The 13,545-nt window shown below is 43.1% G+C and overlaps 1 protein-coding gene across 1 annotated transcript in view; it reads right to left on the bottom strand.

Moving 5' to 3' along the window:
- Positions 1 to 13,545, bottom strand: part of LOC126212758 (serine/arginine repetitive matrix protein 2-like) — a 629,880-nt gene that overhangs the window by 210,468 nt on the left and 405,867 nt on the right. The window contains exon 10 of the mRNA XM_049940165.1: positions 10,978 to 11,195. Within this exon, the coding sequence (XP_049796122.1) occupies positions 10,978 to 11,195 (218 nt within the window). The remainder of the gene's footprint in view (positions 1 to 10,977; positions 11,196 to 13,545) is intronic.

Below are 13,545 nucleotides of genomic sequence, written 5' to 3'. Positions count from 1 at the left end.
TCCCTCCAGATGTGAATCCATCAAGAACCACTCTCCAGACCAAATCAGCACTCATCTGTGAAAAGAATGTTGGCCTACTGTTTGGCCATCCAGGAGGCGTGTTGACGACTCCACTCTAGAGTTCCCTTCTGTGAAGACGTGTCAGAGGTAAACATACAGCAGGTCTCCAACAGTGCAGGCCACTGTCTTAAAGCTCCCTGTATATTGCTTGACTCGATATAACACATCCACTGGGTGCTGCGAGCTCAGATGCCAGTTGCCATGCGGTACTAAGGCGGAACCGTCGTGCCCTCACAGCCAAATAATGGTCTCTGATGTCGCACGTGGTCAGCCCTGCTCTGGTCTTTGGGATACAGTTTTGGTCTCTATAAACTGTCACCACACCCGAGAAACAACAGAACGATCCACATTAAGCCATCGGACCACATTAGCTTGCAACTGTCCTGTTTACATTCTTTCTATGGCCTCCAACGCAGAGATTCTGGTCGGTATCTTCTCTGTGCCATATTGCACTGTCTGTGGCTGTGTACACAGTGATTGTGGATGTGGTACTATCCGACAAACACTACTCTGTTCGATAGGTGCCCTGGCGTGATCTTTGGCTCGGTTGTCCGTTGACTGGAATGCCACCTTTTGTACAGAACATGGTCACATGGACATCTGTTGGCAGTCTGTATGATTATATCATGAATTAGACACAGGACTGGGAAATAGCAATTTGCTGCTTTAATTTTGGACACATCAACAAAAGCAAAACGAGGATAATGGAATGTAGTCGAGTTAACTCGGGTGATGCTGTGAGTATTAGATTAGGAAATGAGGCACTTAAAGTAGTAAAGGAGTTTTGCTATTTGGAGAGCAAAATAACTGATGATGGTCGAAGTACAGAGGATATAAAATGTAGACTGGCAATGGCAAGGAAAGCGTTTCTGAAGAAGAGAAATTTGTCAACATCGAGTATAAATTTTAATGTCAGGAAGTTGTTTCTGAAAGTATTTGTATGAAGTGTAGCCATGTATGGAAGTGAAACATGGACGATAAATAGTTTGGACAAGAAGAGAATAGAAGCTTTCGAAATGTGGTGCTAGAAAAGAATGCTGAAGATTAGATGGGTAGATGACATAACTAATGAGCAGGTATTGAATAGGATTGGGGAGAAGAGGAATTTGTGGCACAACTTGACTAGAAGAAGGGATCGGTTGGTAGGACATGTTCTGAGGCATCAAGGGAGCACCAATTTAGTATTGGAGGACAGCGTGGAGGGTAAAAATCGTAGAGGGAGACCAAGAGATGAATACACTAAACAGATTCAGAAGGATGTAGGTTGCAGTAGGTACTGGGAGATGAAGAAGCTTTCACAGGATAGAGTAGCATGGAGAGCTGCATCAAACCTATCTCAGGACTGAAGACCACAACAACAACAACAACAATTTTGGACACCAGTATATTTGTATGAGTTGACTGATTCCAAATATGACTCTGATATTATCATCAAAACACATTACATTTTTGTATTTTGTGAAGTGTGCAGTATTACATTTGCATACATTTAAAACAAGTAGCCAATCACTGCAGCATTTTGAAACCTGACCAAGATGCGCTTTTTTTTTTTTTGTTCCAGATTGAACTTCATGAAAGATGACTGCATCACCTGCAAAATACAATTAATTTTGTGTGCCAACTGATTAATGATCAGCATGAGTCCCAATAAACTTCCCGAGTCTGTATTCAAGATAACCATCTCTCTCCCCCCTACCAAGAAAGGCTCAACCCAGACACAAATTTGTTTGCTACAGAATATTATCATAGTTTTGTTGACAAGCACTGGTGAAGTAGAGACTGAAATGCTCTATGGAGGCAAGAAATGTTGCATCCTCCTGGCTGCCTCGAATAATAGCTTTCTGGATTGTCATGAGAGAAGGACAAGTCGGGTTGCACACAACTGACATTTTGAGAATCTATTCTGGTTAGCGGACAGGAGCTGTGTTGTATGTGTCTTCATCCACTCATTAATAAATTTCTCCAGCAAATGATTGAAGAGAGATCCCATGTTCTTTTGTAGCACCACACACAATCTCATAGTTACTAGGCAACTTCTCGTCTGAAACTAGCTTTGCACGTCGTACTGGTAAGCACTGCATCCTTTAATATCGGTTCTTGCCAATCCAAACCAATAAAAAAAAACATATACTGAACAGTGGTGGGATGTTGAAAAATCTCCTGACATCTACACAGCCACTGAAAATTGTGTCAAATTCAAGAATTAGTTAAATGATATCTGAGAGACAGCGGCGCACCAGTTGTGTATAACTCATCAAAAGTATTTAATCCTCCAAGTACAGAAATGACACATTTTCTATTGATTTTACACACACAGAGCAGAATGAGACTTTTCTCATTTCTTTCAATTTACAAAGACTGAAAATATTTTACAATCACTAACCTGAGTTGGCTACTAAGGTAAAACTCAAGGGGCTATCTAATAGATTGAAACTGCAAAACAGGAAGGTACAAAGACGTTACTGATGTGACGGTAGTCCACTGATTACCTTATGTTCCCCCGCACCATAGCCTCCTGCAGGGTGGTCATGTTACAATTCGCAAGCTTAGACGGATGAGACAGACTGCTTATGGGAAAACAGTAACCGTCTTCCTGTCATTTCTATTTAATTATACCACTCATCCTCATGTGACAGGAGTAACACCATTACCAGTTTCTACTTACTGCCATGTCATCATCAGATCAATCGAATATGTAACATAATAACTCATCAAGTAGTTACTATACAATGTACTCTTTTCATGTGATGGTGATCTGATAATAAGACAAGACTGGTAATAAAATTACAAGGGTAATCCCAAAAGTAAGGTCTCCTATTTTTTTCTAAGTACACAGACCTGTTTATTTCTACAATGTTTTACATTAGTTTACAGCTTGAACATTTAGCTATTTTCTGACATAATCACCATTTCTGTCGATGCATTTTTGTAGACGTCGTGGCAGTTTTTGTACGCCCACATCATACCAGCTCGCTGCCATGCTGTTCAGAGAGTTATGAACCTCTTCTTTCACCTCGTCGTCGGAGCTGAATCACTTTCCGGCCAAATATTCTTTTAACTTAACAAACAAGTGATAGTCACTGGGTGCCAAGTCAGGACTATAGGGTGGGTGGGTGATTATGTTGCACTGAAACTGTTGCAGGAGAGTAACGGTTTGCCGAGCGATGTGTGGGCGAGCATTGTCGTGGAGAATGTGTACGCCCTTACTCAACATTCCTCTTCTCCAGTTCTGAATTGCCCGTTTGAGTTTTTCAGAGTCTCACAGTACCTGTCACCGTTAATTGTGGTCCCAGTGGGCATAAAGTCGACCAACAGTACCCCTTTCCGATCCCAAAAAACGGTTCTCGTGACTTTACCGGCAGACTGTCTTTGTTTGAACTTCCGCAGCTTTGGCGAAGAAGGACACCGCCACTGGTGTTATTGTTGCTCGGTCTCAGGTGTAAAGTGGTATGCCCAGGTTTCGTCACCCATGACTACTGAGTCCAGAAAGTTGTCCTGTTCGGCTGCGAGGCGGTGAAGAAATGCGTGGGAAGCATCAACTCGTTGCCGCATGTGGTCCTGAGTCAGCATGTGTGGCACCCATTTTGTGCACACCTTCCGGTAGTTCAATGTTTCCGTTAAAATTCTGTGAGCAGTGCTTCGGGAAACCTCAGGAACCGATGTGCAGAGATCATGCAGGGTGATCCACCAATCTTCACGCGTACTTTGCTCAACCTTCAACACTGTCTCCTCAGAAATTGGCAGTCTCCTGCTCCTTTGCTCCTCGTGAATTTCGGTCTGACCAGCTGCAAACTCTCTACACCACTTACGAACATTTTTGACATCCGTGCACAACTCACCATACAGTTCCGTCAATTGGCGACGGATTCAGTTGGCGCATTGCCCTATGCATTCAAAAACCGAATAACTGCACGCAATTCGCACTTGGCGGTAACATCCAACGGGAGCTCCATTCTCAACGGCTGCCGAGCCAAGACTGAGTGCCTCAGCACGGCGTGCGCATGTTTACACACAGCGCATGAAGCACTCTTCATAACAGTGTGACCAACTCCCACACAAACAGAGCTCTGTACTTATAAAAAAAGTAGGAGACCTTACTTTTGGGATTACCCTCATAATTTTCTGACCTGAAGCAGGTACTATTGGTCAAAACTAGAAGAGACATTGCTATAATTGTATGTCTTCAAAACATCAACTGTCTACATATAGGCCAATCTGTCCTCTCATTCCCAGCTGTCTGTTATGCAGCAGCAGACACTACAGCCAATGTTGCACATGGTTACCACACATCCTGACACAGGACTGTGTCACACACATCGGTCACACATCACTGCAACATTGTCGACAGGTCAGGCGTACACTGACGCCTCTGAGTACCCCCGTAACCAGAAATCCAATGAATTCGGGTATGATGAACAGAAATACGGGGCAGTGCCCTGCTATGTGTAAACCACAGCCACTCTCTCTCTGCAAGGGTAACATTCTCCAACAGCTCTGACAATTTGTCATGCACCTGTTAAGCTGTTTGGTAAAGTGTATAGCCCTACGAATCTGTCAGTGATAATTCCTGCCCATACACCGATACTGAAGCAATCCTGATACCTCAGCTGGGCAACTGCTCAAGGATCTGCATCTGTCCCCATGTGGATATTGTGATCATTCTCTGTATCGTGTCCTGTGGGTACTGCCTATGCCATCGAATATCACACATCACTCATCACAAGTTGGATTGGATTGTTTGGGGAGGCAGACCGAACAGCGAGGTCATCGGTCTCATCGGATTAGGGAAGGATCGGTAAGGAAGTCGGCCGTGCCCTTTCAAAGGAACCATCCCGGCATTTGCCTGGAGTGATTTAGGGAAATCACGGAAAACCCAAATCAGGATCGCCGGACGCGGGATTGAACCGTCGTCCTCCCGAGTGCGAGTCCAGTGTGGTAACCACTGCGCTACCTCGCTCGATTCGTCACAAGTAAAACATCCCGTATCCCGACAGGTACTGGTTACTGGAGATCTAATTATAGGAATTTTTCTTCTAGTTTTGATAAAAACTACCTCCCATAGGAATATTAGGACTATGTAATGCTTCTTTGAACACTCTGTGCATGAAGGGTAGGTGCAAAGTCGCTCCCTAGTTTTAATGTCCGCAAGTTTTGTGATTGTTCACATTTATTGATGAACGCTGTTGTGTTTTGTTACAGGATCCCTCAGAATACCTTAACTGTCTGTATCATCTCCTTACAGTGAATGGCGAGACAGCAAGAAAGCTGACTTAACGAGAGCGCAACCAGGTCACTTTACGGTTTGAAGTGTGGCAATCTGTAGTCCTGGTTCGGTGATGGTGGTGGATCGTTCGTACCCTTTGTGCCATACTTGATGCTAAAACCATTAAGAATAGTCACACCGAGCTAATGACAACTGCGTCAGTTGTGGATAAACCACAATGAGGATGACCTTAGTTGACACAATCTCCAGAAAATGTAGCAGCAGTGAGGGACATCTTCACCTCAAGTCCTCATGAATCGACACATCATGCAGCTCGAGACAGTGGAATCGGCAGGCACACAGTGTGTGTTATGTCAAAGAAGGACCTGATCTGGAAACGTGGATATCCTCGGTGTAGCAAAGCAGCTTAAATCACTTAATAAAGGCAAGGCCTCCGGTCCAGATTGTATACCAGTCAGGTTCCTCTCAGAGTATGCTGATAAAATAGCTCCATATTTCGCAATTATATACAACCACTCGCTCACAGAAAGATCCGTACCTAAAGACTTGAAAGTTGCTCAAGTCACACCAATACCCAAAAAGGAAAATAGGAGTAATCCACTGAGTTACAGGTCAATATCACTAACGTCAATTTGCAGTAGCGTTTTGGAACATATACTGTGTTCGAACATTATGAAGTGTCTCAAAGTAAAATGATATATTGACACAAGGTCAGCTCGGATTCGGAAAATGTTGTTCTTGCAGAACACAACTAGCTCTTTATACTCATGAAGTAACGAGTGCTATCGACAGAGGATGTCAAATTGACTCCATATTTTTTGGTTTTCAGAAGTATTTCGACACTGGTCCTCACAGGCATCTTCTAACCAAACTGTTTGCCTATGGACTATTGCCTCAGTTGTGCGACTGGATTCATGATTTCCTGTCAGAAAGGTCACAGTTCGTAGTAATACACGGAAAGTCATTGAGTAAAACATAAGTAATATCCGGCGTTCCCCAAAGAAGTGTTATAGGCCCTCTGTTGTTCCTGATCTATTTTAATGACTTCGGAGACAATCTGAGTAGACCTCTTAGGTTATTCGCAAATGATCTTGGCATTTACAGTCTTGCAAAGTCATCAGATGACTAAAATGAATTGCAGAATCATATAGATAAGATATCTGTGTGGTGGGAAAAGTGTCAATTGACCCTGAATAAAGAAAATTGTGAAGTTATTCACATGAGTACTAAAAGAGATCAGCTAAATTTCAATCACACGATAAGTCACACAAATCTGAAGGCTGTAAATTCAACTAAATACTTAGGGATTACATTTACAAATAACCTAAATTGAAATGATCACATAGATAATATTGTGGGTAGAGCAAACCAAAGACTGCGATTCATTGGCAGAACACTTAGAAGGTGCAACAGGTGTACTAAAGAGACTGCTTACACCACGCTTGTCTGCCCTATTCTCGAGTATTGTTGCGCGGTGTGGGATCCGCATCAGGTGGGACTGACAGATGACATCAAAAAAGTACAAAGAAGGGCAGCTAGTTTTGTATTATCGCGAAATTGGGGAGATAGTGTCACAGGCATGATATCTGAATTGGAGTGGCAATCATTAAAACAAAGGCGTTTTTCGTTGCGACGGGATCTTCTCATGAAATTTCAATCATCAGTTTCGTCCTCCGATTGCGAAAACATACTGGTGGCACCCGCCTACATAGGGAGAAATGATCATCACGATAAAATAAGAGAAATCAGGCCTCGCACAGAAAAATTGAAGTGCTCGTTTTTCTCCGCATACCGTTCGAGAGTTGAACGGTAGAGAGACAGCTTGAAGGTGGTTCACTGAACGCTCTGCCAGGCACTTAATTGTGAATAGCAGAGTAATCATGTTGATGTAGATGTTCATGAATTATCACTGGAGGATTGTGACAGCCAGATGGAATATGGGGAAGTTATGCTGTGAATTGGAGTGGCAATCATTAAAACAAAGGCTGTCATGGCCAAATTTATTTAATAACATTATTTGGAGCCAGGAGGCAGTTTCACATTGGGAGATTCATCAGTTGACACAGCTGCCATTATTGAGCAGAAACAGACACAGGAATGAAAACTGAAAAATTACAAAGTTGACCAAAATTGACAGCATCACGTGGTATGACAGAATCATCTCATTGATCCATTCGTACTGCAAAACACCACGAACAGTGACCAGTATCACCAGATACTGCATGAAGATGTGTGGCCACTGACATGACAATGGGGCAATGTTGCAGATATTCTTTTTCATCAAGATGGAGCACTACCCCATTTTGCTCCATCATTCGTGACTGGCTGGACAAATACTTTTCAGGGCGTCAGCTGGAATGGTGAGCAATGCCCTCTGATAAGTCCCAGCCTCAACCCTGGTGACTTCTCCTTGTTGGGTTCAGCCAAAGAGGTATACTGAACAAACCCACTCACGCTCCATCTATCAGAGGAGAGGATCACAGTTGTTCTCACAGGGACTTTCCTGCAGAAATCAATTGACGACATCCCTATATGTTTACATTATTTGGTCAACAATGCAGGACCATATGCAGAATTTTAATGTAGTATACATATTCTCATGGTCCTGAGAACTGACAACAATTTGTTCCATGTCCAAATATTCCTTCACAAAAATTTATGGGCATTTGAGTGACGTCTCACCCACACAGTAGCCTATATAAGGTTTTTCTTTTTAAAAAAAATCAAGTCATAATGACAATGTACATTGTAGGGTTAGGTTAGGTTAGTGTTGTTTAACGTCCCGTCGACAACGAGGTCATTAGAGACGGAGCGCAAGATCGGGTTAGGGAAGGATGGGGAAGGAAATCGGCCGTGCCCTTTGAAAGGAACCATCCCGGCATTTTCCTGAAACGATTTAGGGAAATCACGGAAAACCTAAATCAGGATGGCTGGAGACGGGATTGAACCGTCGTCCTCCCGAATGCGAGTCCAGTGTGCTAACCACTGCGCCACCTCGCTCGGTGTACATTGTAGGGAAGCAGCCTACTCATGCGATATAGAATTCATATGCTTTCCATTGTGTGCCAGCCTAATCTGCTGTAACTAGCTATGACGTCACGAATGTTGCACAATATCTTAAAAGTAAAGTAAATAATCTGAAAAGTTAATAGCATGTCAGGAGTGATGCTAAAATAATAATGTGTTAAGCTTCAGTTTAGTAACTTTAACAGTTTTCGACATTTGGACATTTAAGTAAAAATCATCGGCGCAACAGGAAGGAGCTAGAAACTTCAAAATTTGTATTCGGATTCCTTTTTCATTGTTATTTAATGGAAACAGCAAGCTAGATCTCACAAAGTAATATTTTGGTTGAAATTCGTGATTTTTCTGTGTCCTAAAATTATGGAAGCAAGATAGATTAAGTAAGTGATTAGATAAAGCTAGGATGTTTAGATTTTGGTAGAATGGAGATACGATATAATAACAAAGATGTGAGAAGTTTCCAAAAGGTAGCTATAAAACTATAGCTGTAGCGTCTCTCAAAAGGGCAAGATCAGAACTCATCCATTGCGTGCAGTGCAACTAAAATAATTCTCTCGCCGAAAGTATTTAACCTAGCCACATCAGAATTTTATTACAGATACTTACCTGTGTGATGATTGCACAGTTAAATTGAGAGCTTCATTGGCCTTCAGCGAACGAAGCAATTAATTATTTAGTAACTCGAAGTGGTGTTCTGCTAGCTCCAGCAGCTGGTCAGGAAGGCAAATGTTGTCGCCTGCGCCTTCAGTGGTCCGCACCGTGGATATATAAATAAGAGCGCTGTGAGCTAGAGTCAGGCCCCAGTTCCCTTCTAGATTCGTTTCAGCACACAATCCGTGTCGGGAGCTGCGACGCGTCTGTGCAGTTGCAAGGAGCAGCCTCGGATGCCATATTACGTAACTCGGTATGCACGTAACAATGAGTCAGCTTTTGGGTAATGTGTGAACAACTCCAGTGATTTATTCTCAGTTTGCATATGTCGTATTTTCACTTGTCGCCGCAGGACAGACCTTCTGTCATTACTAACGTGGCGTTTGATGAGTATTGACTGGCTCTGAGCACTATGGGACTTAACTTCTGAGGTCATCAGTCCCCTAGAACTTAGAACTACTTAAACCTAACTAACCTAAGGACAGCACACACATCCACGCCCGAGGCAGCATTCGAACCTGCGACCGTAGCGGTCACGCGGTTACAGACAGAAGCGCCTAGAAACGCACGGCCACATCGGCCAGCTGATGAGTATTGACATCAAATTTTGGCGAGCATTCACTTTGAACATTTAAACTTATAACGGTTATTGAACGGTTTCATTATCTAGGGATAAAAGGATGCACACATTAGACTTTGAACAGTTCTGATAGTACAATAGCTGATTGTAGCATTGCTGGGTTAAACATGTATGGAACTTTATGCTTTATCGTTTTCAGAATATAGTGAAAATTGTTATAGTAAATTGCATTTCCTATTAATCCCAGACATCATCCTAAATCCTCAGCATATTGAACTTCAATGGTCAATAACTTTATTTCTCCATCAGAGTGGGCACAGTGAACTTTAATTACAGTCATCACGCTTTTGTTAGTCAGTTTCTGGTTGCCAACATTGTAGTTAGAGAGCCTGTGATGAGAACGGCAACAATAGGAATAAAATTTTTCCGCCTGCCGCCCCATATATATATATATATGGTTATAATAGAGGGAAACATTCCACGCAGGAAAAATATATCTAAAAACAAAGATGATGTGACTTACCAAATGAAAGTGCTGGCAGGTCGACAGACACACAAACAAACACAAACATACACACAAAATTCAAGCTTTCGCAACAAACTGTTGCCTCATCAGGAAGGGGAAAGACGAAAGGATGTGGGTTTTAAGGGAGAGGGTAAGGAGTCATTCCAATCCCGGGAGCGGAAAGACTTACCTTAGGGGGAAAAAAGGACGGGTATACACTCGCACACACACACATATCCATCCACACATATACAGACACAAGCAGACATCTCACAAGCAGACATATTTGTCTTTAAATATGTCTCCTTGTGTCTGTATATGTGTGGATGGATATGTGTGTGTGTGTGCGAGTGTATACCTGTCCTTTTTTCCCCTTAAGGTAAGTCTTTCCGCTCCCGGGATTGGAATGACTCCTTACCCTCTCCCTTAAAACCCACATCCTTTCGTCTTTCCCTCTCCTTCCCCTCTTTCCTGATGAGGCAACAGTTTGTTGCGAAAGCTTGAATTTTGTGTGTGTGTTTGTGTTTGTTTGTGTGTCTATCGACCTGCCAGTGCTTTCGTTCGGTAAGTCACATCATCTTTGTTTTTACATATATTTTCCCCACGTGGAATGTTTCCCTCTACTATACACACACACACACACACACACACACACACACACACAAAGATGATGTGACTTACCAAACGAAAGCACTGGCAGGTTGATAGACACACAAACAAATACAAACATACACAGAAAATTCAAGCTTTTGCAACCAACAGTTGCTTCATCACTTTCCTGATGAAGCAACCGTTGGTTGCAAAAGCTTGAATTTTGTGTGTATGTTTGTATTTGTTTGTGTGTCTATCAACCTGCCAGTGCTTTCGTTTGGTAAGTCACATCATCTTTGTTTTTATATATTAGTCAGGGTTCTAGACCTCAGAGGAGCCCACCTGGTCCATACTGCTGGCGGTACGGCCTGTGCCGTGTGGCGGGGCTGCCGTCCTCGATGAGGCGGTCGATGAGCTCGGCGTATGCGTCCGTGCCCGGCACGGCACTTGCCAGCACGGGGTCTGTCACCCCCACAGTTTGCAGTGGGTGGTAGCTGGTGGGGGCGGACGCCCTGCGCTGTGCCTCCTCCGCCTCCCTCTGCCCGGGGTAGCGCACCAGTCTGTGGACACAAGAAGACACGGTGTGGGCGGCGCGTGTGAGGCAGTTTGACGTGCTGCTACAAGTGTGGGTGAAGAGCCTACAGTTGGCTCAGTTGTGTTGTGTGAGAGTGGTGTCATTATATCACAACTGTGGAAAATTGATGAACTTCCAACATGCTGATGTAATAATCCCCCCATGAACCATGGACCTTGCCGTTGGTGGGGAGGCTTGCGTGCCTCAGTGATACAGATGGCCATACCGTAGGTGCAACCACAACGGAGGGGCGTCTGTTGAGAGGCCAGACAAACATGTGGTTCCTGAAGAGGGGCAGCAGCCTTTTCAGTAGTTGCAGGGGCAACAGTCTGGATGATTGGCTGATCTGGCCTTGTAACATTAACCAAAACGGCCTTGCTGTGCTGGTACTGCGAACGGCTGAAAGCAAGGGGAAACTACAGCCGTAATTTTTCCCGAGGACATGCAGCTCTACTGTATGATTAAATGATGATGGCGTCCTCTTGGGTAAAATATTCCGGAGGTAAAATAGTCCCCCATTCGGATCTCCGGGCGGGGACTACTCAAGAGGACGTCGTTATCAGGAGAAAGAAAACTGGCGTTCTACGGATCGGAGCGTGGAATGTCAGATCACTTAATCGGGCAGGTAGATTAGAAAATTTAAAAAGGGAAATGGATAGGTTAAAGTTAGATATAGTGGGAATTAGTGAAGTTCGGTGGCAGGAGGAACAAGACTTTTGGTCAGGTGATTACAGAGTTATAAATACAAAATCAAATAGGGGTAATGCAGGAGTAGGTTTAATAATGAATAAAAGAATAGGAGTGCGGGTTAGCTACTACAAACAGCATAGTGAACGCATTATTGTGGCCAAGATAGACACAAAGCCCATGCCTACTACAGTAGTACAAGTTTATATGCCAACTAGCTCTGCAGATGATGAAGAAATAGATGAAATGTATAACGAGATAAAAGAAATTATTCAGGTAGTGAAGGGAGACGAAAATTTAATAGTCATGGGTGACTGGAATTCGTCAGTAGGAAAAGGGAGAGAAGGAAACATAGTAGGTGAATATGGATTGGGGGGAAGGAATGAAAGAGGAAGCCGCCTTGTAGAATTTTGCACAGAGCATAACTTAATCATAGCTAACACTTGGTTCAAGAATCATGAAAGGAGGCTGTATACATGGAAGAAGCCTGGAGATACTGACAGGTTTCAGATAGATTATATAATGGTAAGACAGAGATTTAGGAACCAGGTTTTAAATTGTAAGACATTTCCAGGGGCAGATGTGGATTCTGACCACAATCTATTGGTTATGAACTGCAGATTGAAACTGAAGAAACTGCAAAAAGGTGGGAATTTAAGGAGATGGGATCTGGATAAACTGAAAGAACCAGAGGTTGTAGAGAGTTTCAGGGAGAGCATAAGGGAACAATTGACAGGAATGGGGGAAAGAAATACAGTAGAAGAAGAATTGATAGCTTTGAGGGATGAAATATTGAAGGCAGCAGAGGATCAAGTAGGTAAAAAGACGAGGGCTAGTAGAAATCCTTGGGTAACAGGAGAGATACTGAATTTAATTGATGAAAGGAGAAAATATAAAAATGCAGTAAATGAAGCAGGCAAAAAGGAATACAAACGTCTCAAAAATGAGATCGACAGGAAGTGCAAAATGGCTAAGCAGGGATGGCTAGAGGACAAATGTAAGGATGTAGAGGCTTGTCTCACTAGGGGTCAGATAGATACTGCCTACAGGAAAATTAAAGAGACCTTTGGAGAGAAGAGAACCACTTGTATGAATATCAAGAGCTCAGATGGAAACCCAGTTCTAAGCAAAGAAGGGAAGGCAGAAAGGTGGAAGGAGTATATAGAGGGTTTATACAAGGGAGATGTACTTGAGGAAAATATTATGGAAATGGAAGAGGATGTAGATGAAGATGAAATGGGAGATAAGATACTGCGTGAAGAGTTCGACAGAGCACTGAAAGACCTGAGTCGAAACAAGGCCCCGGGAGTAGACAACATTCCATTAGAACTACTGATGGCCTCGGGAGAGCCAGTCCTGACAAAACTCTACCATCTGGTGAGCAAGATGTATGAGACAGGCGAAATACCCTCAGACTTCAAGAAGAATATAATAATTCCAATCCCAAAGAAAGCAGGTGTTGACAGATGTGAAAATTACCGAACTATCAGTTTAATAAGTCACAGCTGCAAAATACTAACGCGAATTCTTTACAGACGAATGGAAAAACTGGTAGAAGCCGACCTCGGGGATGATCAGTTTGGATTCCGTAGAAATGTTGGAACACGCGAGGCAATACTGACCTTACGACTTATCTTGGAAGAAAGATT

Source organism: Schistocerca nitens, chromosome 11 (genome assembly GCF_023898315.1).
Source record: "Schistocerca nitens isolate TAMUIC-IGC-003100 chromosome 11, iqSchNite1.1, whole genome shotgun sequence".
NCBI lineage: Eukaryota > Metazoa > Arthropoda > Insecta > Orthoptera > Acrididae > Schistocerca > Schistocerca nitens.
Note: the sequence above shows the minus strand (reverse complement) of the source record. Positions and strands in the feature narration are given on the sequence as shown.